Genomic DNA, 19,348 nt, shown 5'->3' on the forward strand with positions numbered 1-19,348 from the left:
TGTCTGTGTTTACCTTGTGCTGCACACAGATGTTGCAGTAGTTTTTTTTGGACCGTAAAATATGTTCGCAGCACAAGAAATAGATTTTGCAAAAGGGGAGCGTGCTCTGCCACCTTTGTGCCCTTCGACTTCCATTTCCAGGAATCGCCCACACTCATATGTAAAGGATCAGCTCGCAAAGCGCGGTGGAAACGCAGACTCGTTTCTAAGCGGTTCCTTGGAGCCGGCACCAGCACTGGCACGAGTATCAGATAGTTTTTAACCCCACTGCAGCACTTTGAAGTCAGCAGCTGGTCAGGTGCTCTATAAAAGTGTTTGGTTTTGGTGTTGCTACAACGGTGAAATTGTGCCACCAGAACCAGGAAAAAAGCAAGTCGTCCTTGAGCCACTCTGTCAACGTAACAGAGAGAGTGAATGCAGTAGTTGTCAAAGATGTCAAAATTATTGACATCTTTGATAATAAAATAATTTGCCTGTCCAAATTATTTTCTTAGCGCTATCCAGATGGCAGCAACACTAAAAAGAAACTACTAAAAGTAAGACAGACAGAGAAGAGTGAAACCAATTACTCAGTCCGTTCATACCTCTGACAGATCGCCATTCTTGAGGTGTGCCCTGGCCATGCTGTCCAACCAGGTCCGCCTCAGCTCAGGGGTGCTGGCATACGACCGGGCCAGGCTGTACTGGAGGTCCAGCAGCATTTCAGGATCTTTCTCATGCTCGCGCATCTGAGCTGTAGCCATCAGAACTGTGCGGATCCGCTTGGTCAGACCCTTCACTTCTGAGGGGAAAGCTGTGGACTGCATCAAACATACGGAGACCGGTGAAAACAGGAACAAATCTATTCAAAAATAAAAGCAGGGCTTTGTTCTTCAGATGTGGCTAACATCCTGCTGCCAGACTAAAATTAGCTTGTTAGTTTGAATCAAGCTCATTTGAGCTTTTTTAAGTGCAGTTTGGGGGATGATTTTTCTGGTCTTTGAGAGTGCTCTCACTTTAACCGGGGCAAGAGAAGACTAAAATCCATTCATGCTGATTCAGCAACTGTAGCAACATGAGGTAGGTGTGCAGGAAAGCTTCCCAGCTTCGCAGTGGTCATTTTATGTCTGTTGCTGCATTGTTAATGGTTTCATTGTGTTTCATGTTGTGATCCACAATGTTACCACATTTCTATTACTGCTACAATTAGATCTAACCATGACTGTGGTTAGACTGGAAGTGATGCTGAGTGCTGGTTATGTAAGGGCCTCCCCATAAATCTTACGCTGGCCATAAGCTGTCAGATTTATCCAGATTTATCCAGTCTGCAGCAACCTCCAAGACCCTTCACAGCCCAATCAGTTTCTGGAGACTTTGCTCATGTATCAGAACAAGTCAGATGTTGTCCTCTGCTGACTTGTGCTGTCCTTGCTAGATTCCACTGTCTGTGTTCATCATCACTTTGTTCTACTTAGTAAATCTGGCCTGTTGTATGTTGGATACAACAGGCCTCTTGACACTGTGCCATGCTTTTCACAGCAGTATTAACACAAATCATCTACACCTCCTACACAAAATTTACTGTTTAAGCAAATCACATCAGGTAAGCAATGATTCAAATTCACACTGGCAGCAAAGTTTCACAAACGAGATAAGATGTGTGCTCTTAAGAGAGAGCAAACACAGATGCCAGATAGATTTTCTTGATACAGAAGTTAAATAGATACATTCAAAAACACCCCATTTTATTTGCTTTATTTCAATTTCTCATGCAAGTTATATCAGATTGAGGGTAACACTTTACAGCAAGGGTTAACACTTGCTTAGTTATGAAAGAACAAGAAAGAATTAAGTCAGGAGCAACCTGACAGGTAATGAGTCATTCACAGCACTTCCCCAATTACTACTGACAGACTTTATTAGTCAATCGTTCAGTAATAATTAGTCCACAATTATCCACAAATTGATATCCAATTAAAAACAGTAACTACTCATTCATTACAGATCACTCCAACTACAGTTACTCTTTTTGTGATGCCTAAAGTAGTGAAGCATAAAACTAGTACTTACTTATCTTACAGTTATTTCATAAGTAGTTATTTCCCATGGTGTAACACACTGTGCTTTGTACTGTGCCAAAATTGTGACTAATGGTGAAAACGTCATGAAGGAACGAGTAACTACTGTGTGACTGGACACGAAGGGCGCGTCCCTTCATGTCAAGAGTAGTATAAAGTACAAAGGGTATAAAAAGGTTCATCTGGATGATCTCATGAGAAAGTATATATTTAGATAATCTACAGACAAATATAAACATTATTAACGGATGACTCCTTTAGAGAATAATCATTATCAAGTGTTCCTGAAATACTTCTTTTGTAAATGTCTGCTTGCGCAAAGTGTTGCCAGCTGTGATCTGTGTTCCTTCCACTTATCTTGACTCCACAATACCTTCATGGCCTTATCGCTGTTTGCAAAGTTGTTGATGATGGAGAGCGACTCCTGGAAGCGTGAGCTGCCAGTCAGCGCCACGTCAGAAATCAGCTGGCTTACTGCAATTATGATCTGAACAGGAAAGGAAAGTAAAGATAGGCAGGGGTGGGGAGAGAGAGAGAGAGAGAGAAAAGAAAGACAGTAGGCAAGGAGAAAGAAAAAAAAATGAAAGGAGGAAATACACAGTCTCTGGAGCTTGAAAAAAGGTGACTGGACTTCTTTTTGTTTCTTGAAGACGTTTCACCTCTCATCCGAAAGGCTTCTTCAGTTCTCAACCAAAAGGTGGAGAGACCCAGGTATTTAAACCCCTGTGGGCGTAGTCCCCTGGAGGTGGTTATGACCCTCTATTGATCATGTGCGTGAACACATGTGCCCAGGTGTGAAGGGGGCGTGGGTCATATTTAATCAGTGGTTTCAGTTGAAACCAATTTAGGACTCCGCTCCATTGTTTCCTGTGGCCTATTGAGGTCACTGGAACAAAGGTGTGAATGGGGGTTGAGACGTCTGGGAAGGGAGCTCAGGACAGCACTGTAAGCGGGGGAAAGTGGGTGACGTAATCCACCTCCTCTGTTCAATGTTGGTTGTTCACAGTGGACATAGATGGCTTCTTTCACTCCTCTTTCAAACCATCTGTTTTCCCTGTCCAAAATGTGAACATTGGCATCCTCAAAAGAGTGCCCTTTTTCCTTCAGATGCAGATGTACTGCTGAATCTTGTCCTGTCGAGGTGGCTCTTCTATGTTGTGCCATTCGTTTGTGAAGAGGCTGTTTGGTTTCACCAATGTAGAGGTCCGAGCACTCTTCACTGCACTGAACAGCATACACTACATCGCTGATCTTGTGTTTGGCGGGTTTGTCCTTGGGATGAACCAGTTTTTGTCTTAGGGTGTGACTTGGTTTGAAGTATACTGAGATGTCATGCTTGGAGAAAATTCTTCTGAGTTTCTCTGACAAGCCTGACACATATGGGATGACAATGTTGTTCCTCTTGTCCTTCCTATTCTCTGTAGTTTGTGTTTGGCCTTCATTCCTGTGCATCTTAGCTGATTTGATGAAGGCCCAGTTGGGGTACCCGCATGTTTTGAGGGCTTTCTCAATGTGTGTGTGTTCCTTATGCTTCCCTTCTGCCTTAGAGGGAACACTTTCCGCACGGTGTTGTAGGGTCCTGATCACCCCAAGTTTGTGTTCCAGAGGGTGGTGGGAGTCAAAGAGGAGATACTGGTCTGTGTGTGTGGGCTTCCAGTAAACTTCAATGTTGAGGCTTCCATCTTCCTCGATAAGCACCGTACAGTCCAGGAATGGTAACTTGTTATCTCTGGTGTCCTCCCTGGTAAAACGTATGTATTTATCCACTGAGTTAATGTGACGAGTGAAGGCTTCTACTTCTTGGGTTTTGATTTTGACCCAGGTGTCATCTACATATCTGTACCAGTGGCTAGGTGCCATCCCTTTGAAAGAACCAAGAGCACCTCCAGGGGACTACGCCCACAGGGGTTTAAATACCTGGGTCTCTCCACCATTTGGTTGAGAACTGAAGAAGCCTTTCGGATGAGAGGTGAAACGTCTTCAAGAAACAAAAAGAAGTCCAGTCGCCTTTTTTCAAGCTCCAGAGACTACTATGACCTGGATGACTGAGAATCTACACAGAGGAAATACACACAATCCAGTAAATGGTGTCTTTACTGACAGAGTTCACTGTGTGCTAACAGAAAGCTGGATGGCCTTCTGTTACTCTGTTAGTAATGGAAAGAGACACTCAGCAGGTGGTCTGTGATTAAACCCTCTTAACATCCCCCCTCCCCTCTCTTTTAAAAGCAAGTAAAGTACTCAGAGGAGCGTGTTTCAACAAAAGGCTAAAATCAGAACTGAAGATCAGCATGAAGTACTGAAAATCAACAGTATGACTATTGTTCACTGACTAGACCTTTAAAGGGACGACAAGCTTCCTCAGTGTCTTGCTCCACTGTACCTGCAGGTGCGTGCGTAGGAAGGTCTTCCTCTTGGTGTACTCGTAGTTGTTTCTCATGAGCAGGTAGAGCAGGGCTGAAGCCTCGGCCCTCAGAGAAGCCAGCTTGGAAACGCAGCACTTGAGCACCTCACAGCACAGGGCCTCACACAGCGTCACGCGACCCTTAAACACCACCGATGGGAACTGGCGGGACAATGTGTTAGTGAATTAGAGTCTGGACAGGGCTGGAGTTAGAAAATATAGTGAGTGTGTAGGGGAGAAAATGGTAAATCACTGATGAACTGTATGAAATGAATGCATGAATGAGTGCATATGATACACTGGTCTTTAAGAGCAAAGACTGAGCTGTTAACAGGAAAATAAAATGGCAGACTCAAGCCAAAATTAATCCAGATTCATCCAAGTCTGTTGTTCAAACCAGTGCGACAAAAACTGAGATCTCACTGCACTTTTGGGAAAATAAAAAATTGGGGCTGTTGAGCAGGACTTTTTTTGAGTTGACTTCACTTCCTGTGACTTAAGTATAACACAGCCCTCTTAAATCGGCATCACATTTTTAAGGCAATAAGACTGCATCGTTTTTTTTAAGCAAACCCAACTCAGCAAACAGCTTTCCTACTCTACTCTTAATGTCCCTTCTCATTGTTTCACTATTTCAACATTAGCTTTCAAGTTTTTGGGACAGACTTGCTAAGCATGGTAAATAAGAGTGAGGCTACGATAGCAAAAAATGCCCTGATGGAAGTGGAAAGTTCTGCTGGTGATCTGCCAACAAAGGGCAAATTTATAAACAAAAACGCAATCTACCAAAAGCAGCACAAATTAGTGGATCAAAAACAAGCGGACCGGATGAGAGCGAAAGCTTTTTCTTCAGATACAAAAAGGACATAAACTGTGGTCTCTATGAAGAAGCTCTCTGCCATTTATTCTGCTCCCGTCCTTTCTGGCAAAATATTTGCACTTTTATTTCCAAAAACATTCTTGACAACTTTCTTATATAAATATATTGTTTGGATTCTTCTCTTATCCTTTTAATAAATCAAACCAATTCCATATTATCAACCTAATCTTATTAGTTGCAAAATATCATATACATAAATCTTAATTTTCAAACCATAAACCTTCCTTCTTAATTTTGAAAAGAGGAATTCAAACAATATACTACAACACTAAAACATTCAAATAATAATAAAGCCATAAGGACATCTGAAATATGTATTCAATTTAATATTTTTGTGAAATAATTATTTTATTTAATTTTTTCTATATCTATTTATGTTTGCTATATAACGCCCTGGCATTGTTGTTTTGTTCTGTTTACGATTTTCATTTTACTGCACTGTCAACCTATTATTATCAATAAAGTTGATTAAAAAAAAAAAAAAAACGAAGGAAAATGACAAAAATAGTAACACACAGTGACTCGGATAAGTTACTTTAATCTGATTACCGGATTGCAAATAGTAACTCGTTAGATGCATTACTGGCATCACTGACAGCAACATTAATGCTCAGACAGATGTTGAGTGTGATAAAAAACAAACAATAGTTTGACTCCTATTAATATCTGCATTTTTTAAAAGATATTTCAATAAGGAATGTAAAAGATCAGATACTCAAAAGATGTAAAAATAAAGGAGAGGCAGAGGCAGACAAGCCTCTTTGCTGTCTGTAATACCAAATACAGGACACACATTTGCAGGGGATCTCAATGCCTCCATGTTAAGTTCAGATGAGCAAAGTTTAGTATTAAGAAACAGAAATACACTATATGGGAGTCAGTCATCCTCGCCAATATACAGTACGCTCCTTGTAATAACATCTTCCCCCCCAGCATTAAAAATAAATTAATGAACACTTCTGGCAGCAACTGTGGAGCCACTTAAACAAGCTTTTTTTGTGTGTTAAATTCAATATGACTGCAATAAATTCCACACACTTGCAGAAACAGGAAAAAGCAAGCCGGAACAGCGTCTTCTCCGGTGCTCTTCTCTGATTCATCGCTTAACCAGTCCCCACTGAAACTGACACTGCCAATGCAATCAAGGATTACCCTAGGAAGAGGTTGGTTGTGTCCCTCGGGAGCTACATGTGTTCCCTCAGAAGCCCGAGACGGAGTCGTGCTGAAGCGCGCTTTTATGAAATAAGTGAATGAGAAATAATAAAATAGGTACAATTCAGAGCATTGTTCTGTTGGGTGGCTAGGAACGAAGCACCAAACACAAAAAAGGGATATTTGTCACGTGCATCCACTTAACTCAAGGACCTTGTTACTTTAGCGGAGCGGTGTGATCTGCTTTAGAGGTTATTGGTGGTGCGATGAGAGAAACTGGCTGTGAGAGGTCTGGAACAAGACAGCCCACATCTCTGTTTTCTCACAGTGGAAAGTTTTGTAGGCAATGACAAAACAGCAACAAAAAAAAAAAATATCAGCACTGACCATCAAAAAAAAAAAAAAACACTGCATTTTATCTGCACCAGTCACTATGTGAGTCGTACTGATTTCAGTACTTCATATGAATGTGAACACACACCTTGTTGATGAACGCCCGGAGAGCAGCGAACACGTGTCTGAGGGAAGCTTCTGACTGGCCGACTTTTAGGAAAGTCAGGTAGACGTCAAACACCTTCTTCATCAGCGGGTTGTGACCGTCGTTGTCCAGCAGCTGGGTCTGACTCACGCACGCACACAGATGAGAACAAACACACTAATTCAAACCTTCCCTCAAAACAGATGCTGTCCATATAACTTAAGGGATGAGAGTATACTCAAACAAATACTACTTGCTACAGTCGGTGTGTAGGCTTTTGAGGATGCACAGATTTATCAGCTGAACATTGTTGTCAACTTTAAGCCTTATTTAATTAAACTTTAAAACTGCACCTCATGCTACTCTTATTGAATCAGACTGACATTAATAGCAAATGAGACGAGCACAGCTGATTTTTACTGTGTCCCATCAATTTTGTGGTCCTAAAATCTGGGATCCGGTTTCAGATGTACCCACGTTCCCATCACATGCAGCCACTGTCTTGAAAAGAATCCAGCTCTGAGGACGCTCGTGGATGTGTCTGTGCCTGTTTAAAATGTGGCAGTGCAGATTGTGGGTTCCAACTTTCTTGAGAAAAACAACATTTGTCACTGGAAGCCCAAGAAAACGAAGAAATGAAACCGAATATGAACACGACCAACTTCACACAACCCTCAAAATCCTATCTGAGGATAACCCCGGACGTACAGGAGCGTGCCTGGGTTGTGATTCCGCCAGACGCACCGCAGCGCGCTTCAGAAGCACCCCAGAGCTCTCTTGAAGAAATCATCACTTTGCATGACTAAGAAATAGGATCGGGCCTATTTTTTAGAGACACCACCTCAAACTGCACCATGCAATTTACAAAGGTGTGAGGTCAGACACAAGAATTCAGTCACTTTTCTAAATAAAAGACTCGTTGCAGTATGAACACCTGCTTATGAAATAGTCTCAGTGTGATTTGAATCTGTATGAAGGATGGAAAAAAGCAGCTTCGGAAATCCAACAAAGGTATGTATCCAGTGTGTATTACCAGGGCAAGACTTGATTTTAGGGTTAGAGTTAGGTTTAGGTTTGGACTGGTACGATGGTTAAACTCAGGGTATGAATATCAATAAATATCCTCTCATGGACCAAAATTATGTCCTTGTGTTTATGTAAACAGAGTGGAGCAGGCAGCAGTCATGATGACCACTCCTCTGGAGAACATCAAACTCTGCACTTCACTTACTCAGGTCCTTTGCAGAAATAGGTGACGCACAGATGAACGTACATATGGAGATTTCATGAAGTAGGACTGAGCTTATATGGATAGAGTGAGTAAGGGCTGAAAACTTGCCTTGTTTGAGGACTCAGTGACATTTGAATCACTTTAAAAACGTATCTGATATCGGGTTTGAGTGTGTACGCGTGTGCTGACCTTAAAACACTGAGTGAACTGACACAGGACGTCCAGGACGCTGAGGCAGACCTCGGTGGAGATGTTGCCTTCCAGGAGCGCCTGATGGTGGATTTCTGCTTCTGATGGCCCTGTCCCTAAAACACAGAAACACACACAGAGACATAAAGAAACACTGAGGTGCGTTCACACTGCGATGTACAACAAATTCTGACTTTGATCCAGAGAAAGCTAAAGACTACAAAGTAATTCTTAAGTATCGCTGTGTTTGGTGATTTCCGGCTCGCTTTGAAATGTTAATTTACAGGTCATTAGGCAAATTATTCAATCATTGATTTAATTACGCAATCAAAAAGTAATTACCTGTGGTTTAATATACTCCTAGTAGGTACCAAATGTTATTGAAGAATCTAACATCCTACCCAACTCAAGTCTTTCATTATTAGCATGCACCCAGAGATGAGAACAACTTGTTTCTCATTAAACTGCACAACAACAAGGAAAACAAATTTAAGACAGCAGTCTATATCAGTTTACAGATATCAGTTTACAGACAGGTTGTACAAGTAAATCCTCCACAAATCTCTTAAAGAAAATAGCAAACAGTACTTTGAAGGCACAGAGAGGATGTTTACGGCGACTTTAATCCTTCGCGTGTATTTAAGATTACGATTCTGTACACAGTTGAACTTGCCCATTTTTTTAATGCAACAGCATTTTCTGTGGTGACACTGCACATTTTTGCATTAATCTGGCATGGATGCACAACCATTATGTTAAGAGCAGAGAGGCCTTAGAGCTTCACACATTGTGGTCAGAGGCTTAAAATACTGTATGTTTAGAAAGCACAGTCTGAGCCTCAGTTGGCTAGCTCCGTCTTAGAGGAGTTGCACTTCAGACCGAAGGGGTAGTTTTACTTGAGCTACGTATTACAATAGGTCATTGTATACTTTACACTTGCGTTTGACTATCACAACATCTCAATGAGAGCGCCTTTGGGAGATCAACTTCTCATTAGTCACTCATGTGGCATTGTCATCACTTAATGCGTCCAAATCCATCTACCGGTCACACCTACATTCATGTTTTAACAAGACCTTCAAACATTTCACAGATTAAATTTAGTTTGGAAAATATCACACTTATGTAATATCAGTGGTTAGGCACTTAAGAAACTGCTCCTCTGCTACAGAACGGATATTTTCAAATCATTTTTTTGTCCATACACACGAAAAACATCTGAACAGTTTGGGCAGATAATGCACTTTTTCAATTACACATTAAACCAGCAGACTAGAGTTAAAAGTTCACCATCTAGGCTCAGAGCTCATCACTCCCTGCAATATGATACACAAAGAAATTGGAGAGTGATGAGTAAACATCCCACCAGAGCCTACAGGTGGATGCTGGGGCTGCAGCAGCACTGACACGGCAGAGGGACAGATGGGAAAGTTTTCCAGCTTAAATAGACTGCCGAATTGGGAAGCTGCATTTGGTTTATTATGTGAGAGGAGTGTTACTGTGCATGATGCTCGAGTTGCCTGCCTATAGCTTGCATGTGTTGTGTCATTGCATACAAGTAACTGCTTGTATCAAGTGATGCAAGTGTGAGATTCTACTACATACAGTATAGATTTTCTTTTGGCTCCCAAATAAAACTTTTAAAAAAATTATTTTCTTTGAACCGACAAATTTTACACATTATCTCAAAGTAGCAAAGCTGAACAGACAACATCGCAGTCATAACACTTTACTGAGCTCACAATCAGCAGGTGTGTCAGGTTAGGAATGTAACCACCTCCCTGCAGGTTCTCCTTTTTAAAGCTTAATGTTTAACAAGCAAATCACAAGCTGGGGAATTATTTTACTTCATGTGAGCATTTTATTTTTTTTTTTTGTGCAACCCTCAGTTGTATGCTGGCTCCCTAAATTGGACTCACTGAAACTTTGAGAACTCCTTCAGAGCATGCAAATATATATTTATTATTGGAAACTTTCTCTGTATAAATGAACCTGGATATTTTCTTGAAGATTAAAACTTTACTGACTGAACCAACAGTTACATTTTGAGTACTTTTCGAATAAATTTCTAGGAAAATTAGATGAAGTTTAACCTAACATTTTGCACATGAACTGGGACTGGCTCACCTATATTGAGAGTGAGCGAGGCTTCCATGGTGTTGAACTGGTGTATCTTGCTCTGCATGAGGCTGCCACGGTTGCACCGTATGGCTGGCATTGTCTGAGACTTCCCACCTGAGGAGAACAGCTTCGACACGCACGCCTCCTGGTTCCTAGGTGAATAATAACAGGAGTGAAAGAGAGAGAGGAGGAAGAGGAATGACATAAGAACCTGTTGCTGTAACTCTTCCTAAGCTGGATGAATTATAACATATAACTAATTTATTAATGCCAAATAATTCATAAAAGATCAATAAAGAAACTGATTGTTACCAAACAAAGAATATCTTTTCTTTAGAACTGGGGCATGTTAAGATTAACTAAACCAAACTGACATTTCATTGGAACACACACACATGACCTGGTAATTTGCTTCCTTGAAACTGAACTAAATTTAGCCGGGTTTCAAATGTTGACAGATAGAGCAGATATGACACATAATAGGTGCTGCTTTGTTTTCGAGGCCTTACCTGCCGATGTTCCGCTTTCCAATATAACGGAACTGAACCAGGCAGATTCTGCAGAGTGACGAAACACATCACGTAAGGCGCCTTTTGCATCCAGTTACAATTTTTGACTGATGACAGTTGAAAACACACATACTATGGTTTCGCTTCATATTGTTGTTGTTTCATGAGCTACTCACTCGAGCAAACTGAGGAAGTTCATGATGTCTTGAGGGCTGATTTTGTTCCAGTAGGCCATCAGGGTGTCTGTGGACAAAAAGAAAGTGGACACACTTGGATATAAGCTGCATTGAGCCAAGCTGACAAAAATAGCAGGATTGTGTAGTGATGTGACATCCTGAGTGAATGAAGATCAGAACGTGCACTGCGGCTGAAGAGCCTCACTGACCCTCTGAGAGGGTCTTGGCGATGTGAAGGAAGGAGAACAAGAGGCCCCTGATCTCATATAGTCCCAGTCTGCCGATGGGCGGCATGGTGCTGCTGCTCATGGTGGAGGCGCGTCTCTGCAGCTGGAACAACAAACGTTAAGTCGTGTGACATTTTTCTGCAAAATTACACAAAAACTACAGCAGACTTTTGTCAGCTGTGGAGGAGAGGGAGAATGGGAAAAAGAAAAATCTATTCATTTTTGGAACACATCCACATGTCTTTATTGAGAGCTGGTGTGACAGAGGAGGATGTTAGGGATAGGGGGAAATGGAGGCAGATGAAACGCTGTGGCGAGACCTTAAGGAAGCGGCCGAAAGAAGTAGAAGAAAAAGTAGAAGAAAATTCACATCCATTTATTTACAGTCTGAAAAAAAAAAATAGCAATGGCTTTGGTGGAGGATGTAGCTACAGATGCTGTCATCTACAGATAAAAATCAACAGTTTCTCACAGTCACAGCGCTGCCACAACAAACTCCTTGTTTCCATTTCCAGACAGTGTTAAAATGTCAAAATGCAAGTCAGTCGGCTCTTTGACTAATTAAAGTACATTCACATTGATTGGAATTTAAATTCATGAACACAGCCTCCCTCAATTAATCTGAAATTAAAGATTTAAACAGTGAACACACGCTCATCTGGCATCCGACCGAGAAGCTTGAATGATCCTCGGTTCACATGAAGCTGGAGTGTGTTCCAGGATAAACCTATTTACATGTTTCCCCAGTGAAATTCCACCTCAGACTTATTCAGCGAGTCACGGTTGAAGGAGCAGTAAAGGGTTTATTATGCTGGCCCCGATGTTCAGAGACACTTCATGCTGAGAAGACGCTGACACTGTCCAAAAGTAATATGCAGCTGTTTTTTTTTAACATGATGAATTGTTAGGAGAAAGTGAACAGTGAATATTTGTAACACCAAACCAGCGTGTGTGCATGACTCGTGTCTGTCGCCACTGATTATTGCAAGACTCCATAAATCTCATATAAAGTGAGTAAAATATTTAAAGTGGAACAAACATTAAAGAGAGCCATTCGTGTTTTAGGCTTTGAACACAAGGCACGTTTAAGATCTCCCCAGTTTTTCAGCGATTCAGCTTTGTCAGCTTTCTGGAACTTAAAGGGGCCCGTGACCCGCGCTGCTACAAAGTTTAAAGAATTTATCAGCTTTAAAAATGAGTTGACTGATAACCTGCCGTAAATGAGTTAAACATGTTGGACTAATGTGAACTGTTCTCACCTCAATGCTGTCTGCTGTTCCCGGGTCCATAAATAGAGAGCCTCTGGAGTCCTCCCTCCTCACAATGTGGCCATTCTGAGCAGACTGACCTAAAACAAAAAAGGGTTATGTTATGTCATGTTATGAAATAAAGCACACTCACTTTCAGTTGCTGTTAGTAACATTTGCATGCAAAGTGCTGCCGATACTGCTGCTGAGGATGAAAAAAAGACCTTAATAATCCATTCATACACTCCATGGATCAAAGCTTCCTGAGAGTCGCTCCTAGTGATAAAAATCTTTAAAGAAATAAAAAGGAAAAAAAAAAGGCACGACATTTTTTTTAAGAAAATGAAATTAAAAGGAGAGGTTTAAGAGTGTCATCATTAGAAATGGCAAAAAAAAAAAAAAAGGAGTCAAGTGTCAAGTTATTGATATATAAATTGTGCTGACTGAGTAACATGCAAAACTAATAATTTCCTTTAAATCAAGGAAAGTATTTAGATGAGAGCATTCTGCCCATTAAGGTTGGATTATTTCTATTGATTTACTTTTTTCTTTTTTGGGATCCCGTCTTTTGAAAGAATGTGTCACACAACAGTTTCAGTGGGAGGTTAGTTTGCTCACAGCTGCTCCAAAAACTTTCCGAAACCACTCTTCGACTGGGACTGCTTGCGGGAAATGTTTGGGCTACGTTCTGAGCTCTCAAAGAGGACTCCCAGAATGTTTGTGAATACAGGCACTGATTTTATGCAGAGCGAACACATCATTATTCATTCTGCTGAGCCTGTGAACACAACTGTAAACACTATTCTGTAGCTCTGTGAAGGCTGAGAACATAACCCCCGTTGTGCCACCCGGGAATAGAAGCTACTGAACTCCGTTTCTGGAATTAATGAAGGATTCCTACTTGAGACTAAAGATCCTGACATCGTGGCTTCTGCTGCTTTGATTTTCATATTTGTTTGTTTTTAATCTGCCTCTTGTGAACTGCTTACTGAAATCCAAGTCTACATGGCTATATGGGTGTTGCATTATTTTAAACTGACCTTTTTGTCTCCAGGGATAAAGGTATTCTTAGACTCACAATCTTCTCAGGTCAGCGTGCATTTGCAGCCCCTATACTCATGAAAACACCCATGTTCCCTGGATTTTCAATGATTTTTCCACCTTCTTTTTGATACTGATCTTGCTGTGAGAGCCGTATCCATCTTTGGGAGGCGCCTTAATTTTAATAACATCATCATGATGTTGCTAAGTGAGTAACATGAGAGAAATGCTGCAGGACTGGTTAGGAGGTAAGTCGTCTACGGTCCAGCAGACTCATGTCTGGTCCACAGCTGCTGCTTTCAGACAGAGTGCTGCTAATGGACAGGGTTAGAGCAGTGGGTGTTGAGTGTACATTTTTAATATAATGAATGATATGTAAACAGTAAGATGTCCTGTGTACCAAGCAGTTTATATTCTTCTCCACTCACCATAGTCTCTCTCAATTGCAGTGCTGATTCTCCTGATGTCGGTGGATATTAGGTCATCTCTGGAGCCCTGGCCAACCACAAGATGGAACAAGTGAAAACTGTTGCTGTTAAGAAGTGAGCTGGTACATTCTGAATATTACTGCACATTTCAGACACAGTGAGACAGAGCAGATGGTAACCACTGGCACTGGTAATGTCTCGTGTCGCTGTTGTTGTGTGACGCTTCCTCTGTTTTGCAATCAGCTCCACTAATATATGCCATGCCTCCATCACTTCCACACAATCCAGCAATGGCTGTGACTCAGATCAGCACTCGTTTGAAGAAGGCCACATTTGTTTAGAAGGTATTTTTTTGATTTTCAAACACCGCTTTAGGTTCATTGGAACAACGTTACCATTTACTTGACTTTGAAATGATTCACTCAAGCTAAGAAGCACGTCCTCCTGTATGACACAGGAGGAATTCCCGGCATTTGTGCGAGCAGACAGGGGTTCGCTTTGAGATAAGTTGCCTTTCGATGGAAACAGTCTGTGTAGAAGTACAGGCACAGTAAATGAACTCACTCGTAACTTTTTATGCAGCTGTATATGGTTTTCACAGAAATTCCACGGCACACTTGGTACCGCGGCACACCACCCGGCAACCACTGGAACTGAAACTTTGAAGGTGATTACCATTTAATGCACAACATTAAATACTTTTTTAAACACTATATGCTGCAGAATCCCATGCATCTGTGCCCACTGTGGGTCAGAGAAGAGCTCGCTTAGAGAAGTGATCAACCAAGCAGCCATTTTTTTTTTTTTGGATTTCTGATTGTTGGGGTTTCTTATACTCTAAAATATAAAGCGCCTTCAGGGAGAGTAAAACCTTTATTTACAATCTACAAATGTCTCCTAAACACGTCACATGCAGGCACTCACACAGCTACTGTTTCAATGCACTCACTGAATGTATACATGTGCAGAAAAGTCTGCAGCTTTCTCAAGAACTGCTCCTTCAAACTGCACTGAAGACATCGGACAAAAGGAAACAAATGACAAATAATGAAGCCTGAAGCTACTTTTGGCTGCTCTCTTATTCACAAGGGATCGCCACAGCGGGTTGCTCTGCATGTTTTATTTTGCACAGCTTTTACACCACATGCCCTTCTTGACGCAACCCAAAAGGGATTTCTGTCTCCTCCTGGGAGCAAATCGGGGAACTTCCTCCAGCGATCTTTGTGACCCCCAGTTTGAGTTTCATCAGAGTGATGAAATTTTGTAAAGCTTTTTGTAATGGCCTAACTTAATGGTAAGAGACTTGGGGAATGCATTAATGAATGTCATCGCAAATATAGGCAAAAAAACATGCCTGTAAATCTGTGTGTGTGTGTGTGTGTGTATAATCTTCATGTTTTTGCCCTATACTGTTGCACCTAAATTCCTAAGTGTTTCTTTCATTGCTGAAAATCTGAACCCTCATTGCCTCATCTGAAGGATTTAGCTAACCTGATGTTAAGCTGAGAGCAGAAAGCTGTGAACTTGATGATGGACAAAATGCTGACAGCTCAGGAACAGCAGACACACTTTTAATACGTCAGTCTTAGAGCTTTATTTCTGACTAACTTTGATAAAGATGACCAACTGTTTAATGGTCATTAAGCTTACATTAATGTTAGCCTGTTGTTAGCAGAGAATAGCATGTAGTATCCCACATCACCTGGCATATACACACATGGACAAAATTGTTGGTATCCTACTGTTAAAGAAAGAAAACCCCACAATGGTTACTGATATAACCTGAGACTCACAAAAGTAATAATACATAAATATTTACTGAAAATTAACAGATGAAAATCAGGTATTGCTTTTGAATTATGGTTCAACAGAATTATTTAAAAAAAAAAACAACATAACTGGCCTGGACAAAAGTGATGGTACTCCTAGAAAAGCCCCCAGGGACATGTTAAACCAAGGTGTGTCCTGTAATTAGCACCACAGGTGTCTGCTAACTCAGTCAGTCTGACTATTTAAAGACTGAAAATTAGTCACTGTGCTGTTTGGTATCACGGTGTGTGCCACACTGAACATGGACCACAGAAAGCAAAGGACAGAGCTTTCTCACAAGATGAGAAAGAGACTTATTGACAAGCATGTTAAAGGTCAAGTCTATGAGACCATTTCCAAGCAGCTTGACGTTCCTGTGATGTACAGCTGCACATATTATTCAGAAGGTTAAGGCTCACTGGACTGTAGCCAGGCTCCCTGGATGTGGCCGTGATCTGATGACAAATTGAAGAGACAGATAATAGGAATGGTAACCAAAGAACCCAGAACAACTTTCAAAGAGGTTAGAGGTGAACTCCAAGGTCAAGGTGCATCAGTATCAATTCGCACCATCCGTCGAGCCAAAATGGACTCAAAAGAAGATGACCGAAGAGGACGCCACTGCTGAAAGCGAATCAGAAAACAGTGAGGCTGGAATTTGCCAGAGTACATACTAACAAACCACAAAGCTCCTGGGAGAATATCCTTTGGACAGAGGAGACAAAAATAAAGCATACAAAGAAAAGAACACTGTAACTACTGTGAAACATGGAGGAGGTTATGTTCTGGGGTTACTTTGCTGCATTTGTATAGGGTACAATGAAAGGCATTCTGGAGCGAAATGTGCTGCCCAGTGTCAGAAAGCTTTGCCTCAGTCGTAGGTTATGAATGACCCAAAACACACCCAGGAATGGCTAAGAACAAAACCTTGGACTATTCTGAAGTGGCCCTCTGTGAGTCCTGATCTAAATCCTCTTGAACAACTGCTGAAGGAGCTGAAACATGCAGTCTGGAGAAGGCAGCCTTCAAACCTGAGACAGATGGAGCAGTTTGATCACGAGAAATGGGCCAAAATACCTGCAGACAGCTGCAGAAATCTCACTGAGAGCTACAGAAATCATATGACGGTGGTGATTGCCGCAAAAGTTAAGGGTACCATCATTGCTGTCCAGGCCAGTTTTATTTTTTAATAATTCTATTGAACAACAATTCAAAAACAATGTCTGATTTTCATTAGTTAATAATCTGTAAATTTGTAATTATTATGACTTTTGTCAGTTTCAAGGATGAGCCACACAAAGCTGTGCTCTGATTGTTTCCCCAGCAGAAGAACATCCATCATGTAGCAGCAACTAATTTAAACCACATTTGTCACCTTGTTAAAATAATGGCCTAAGGCAAAAAAAAAAACTCAACGAAACACAGAAATCTACACGATCAAGGCAAAAATCAAACTTTCGTTAAAAAATGACTTAGGCCGTTATTTTTAACAAGGTGACGAATTTTCATAAGCTGTCACATGGCATCTGTAATTGGTAAATGTGTTTTTAGTTGAGGGGTGATGTGCTGTTCTGTTTATTTAGAAAAAAAACAAGTCAGCTGTATTTGAAACGCAGAGGAAGCTCAGATGGCTTGAATGAGAACAAGTGAATGAAAACAATGTCACAAATATTTTTAAACATTTGTACACATGGGAAGCTTTCTGAAAGCAAAAGCTGTCTGATTTGTCAAGTTGAACTTAAACATTTGTGTGTAAATGATCCCTATTTATTCAGACTTTGATATATGCATTTTTTGGACAGCTCTCATTTTTTTTTCAAAATAGGTTTAGGTGTGTTCAAATTGCTCTGTATTTGTGTACTCAAAATTGACACACAAAAACATTGTCAACAGTTGTAAATCTTAGTTTATGCTTTTGGATTATATCATACACATTTGTAAACCCTTTGAGACTAATTTCACTTCATATAAATATATGTTTTAAAATCAAGCTACACAGGGCAAATATGTCCCATGGCAACTTTTAATGCACCTCATGTCAGTGCTGCTGACGGCAGCCACTGGGAAAGGGTGGCTGTAGCTCACCTACTAATTGGAAGGTTAGCGGTTCGATCCCTGGCTGCTCCAGTCTGCATGCCAAAGGATCCTTGGGCAAGATACTGAACCCCAAGTTGCTCTCTGATGCAACTGTGTGTGAATGTTAGATAGAAAGCACTCTAAGCTCAGAAAGAAGTGCTTGTGTGAATGGGTGAACGAAGCATGCTGTGTTAAGCACTTTGAGTACTCAACATAGAGTAGAAAGGCATGTAAGACATATAAGCACCAGTCCCTTTTAACCTCGGAAGAACAAGGAACTTTCCAATGAGACAATTTGTGTTTTCAAAGAACATGATTTGCACAGAGTAAATCCACATCCACTTTCACAGTGCTTCTGATCTGAAAACAGGCCTGCAGCTAGACTTGAATAAGCAGTTTATCTCAAAGTGATGAAGCACACTTTCAAGAGCAGACAGAATTACGGCAGAAGGCTGGGCTGTGTGGTACAGTACAGGCAAACTAAACAATCACAGATCTTTTTAAGTGATACTTCATAAACAACCGCTGATTTGTCCTGTCAAATAGGCTAGGTAAGACATATGACCAAAATTAAAGGTTCGTTACCTTGCTTTTACATCATGCATTTTGCATTTTATTTAATACTCCAATTCAGGCTAGTGCAACAAATTGTTGAGACCTGCAGGACTGTAATCAGAATTTTGAACTAGATGATGCAGCTGTGAGTCATGCAATGTGAGACACACATTTTGGATTAAAATAAAAAAAAATAAAAAAATAAATAAACTGTATCTAGAAGAACTTTGACTTCATTTCCAACCACAAAAAAAAAAAAAACAACAAAGTCTGGCACACACTTTGGACCACTTGTGTTTCCACTGAACTAAGATCGTTGTTCTTTGAATAAATCTTCCTCTCCGGCTGAATGAAGATACTTCTGAACAAATGCCAATTCATACATGAATTTGACTTTTAGCAGTGTGTGAAATGCTGCAGGATTCGAGCATTGCCAGGTGACTCACATTGAGGCCGAGCCCCGGACTGGAGGTGAGAGGCTGAGCAGACAGCTGCTTCTGGTTCTGGTAGAGCAGCTCGTAAAGTGGCAGGTACAGCAAGCAGATCCTGGCCTGCTGGTTCTGAAACACAAATACAAAACAATCGAAATAATTAATGAAACATGTAAAAGGAGATGAAAATAGTAGGTCGATGTCAACAACGCGCATGCCCTCATGTTACTGTCAACATGCCCGCACCTTAACTTAGCTTGTTTGCATAACAGACAATCCTATCTTGTTGGGACTAAACATGTTAAACTAAAATAGATCCGTAGTTATATACAGTTGG

At 41.0% G+C, this 19,348-nt stretch overlaps 1 protein-coding gene across 2 annotated transcripts in view; it reads right to left on the minus strand.

Annotated features, from left to right (window-relative positions):
* The window catches only part of dock11 (dedicator of cytokinesis 11), an 83,610-nt gene that overhangs the window by 21,097 nt on the left and 43,165 nt on the right, over positions 1–19,348 (minus strand). For both annotated transcript variants that reach the window (XM_030722510.1, XM_030722511.1), the window contains 12 exons: positions 19,027–19,140; positions 14,141–14,207; positions 12,684–12,772; positions 11,407–11,527; positions 11,198–11,264; positions 11,022–11,069; positions 10,519–10,664; positions 8,392–8,507; positions 6,975–7,112; positions 4,441–4,623; positions 2,431–2,544; positions 585–800 (listed from right to left, as the gene is read on the minus strand). In XM_030722510.1, coding sequence (XP_030578370.1) covers positions 585–800; positions 2,431–2,544; positions 4,441–4,623; positions 6,975–7,112; positions 8,392–8,507; positions 10,519–10,664; positions 11,022–11,069; positions 11,198–11,264; positions 11,407–11,527; positions 12,684–12,772; positions 14,141–14,207; positions 19,027–19,140 — 1,419 coding nt within the window. The remainder of the gene's footprint in view (positions 1–584; positions 801–2,430; positions 2,545–4,440; positions 4,624–6,974; positions 7,113–8,391; positions 8,508–10,518; positions 10,665–11,021; positions 11,070–11,197; positions 11,265–11,406; positions 11,528–12,683; positions 12,773–14,140; positions 14,208–19,026; positions 19,141–19,348) is intronic.

This window comes from Archocentrus centrarchus (assembly GCF_007364275.1).
Source record: "Archocentrus centrarchus isolate MPI-CPG fArcCen1 chromosome 18 unlocalized genomic scaffold, fArcCen1 scaffold_23_ctg1, whole genome shotgun sequence".
Classification (NCBI taxonomy): domain Eukaryota; kingdom Metazoa; phylum Chordata; class Actinopteri; order Cichliformes; family Cichlidae; genus Archocentrus; species Archocentrus centrarchus.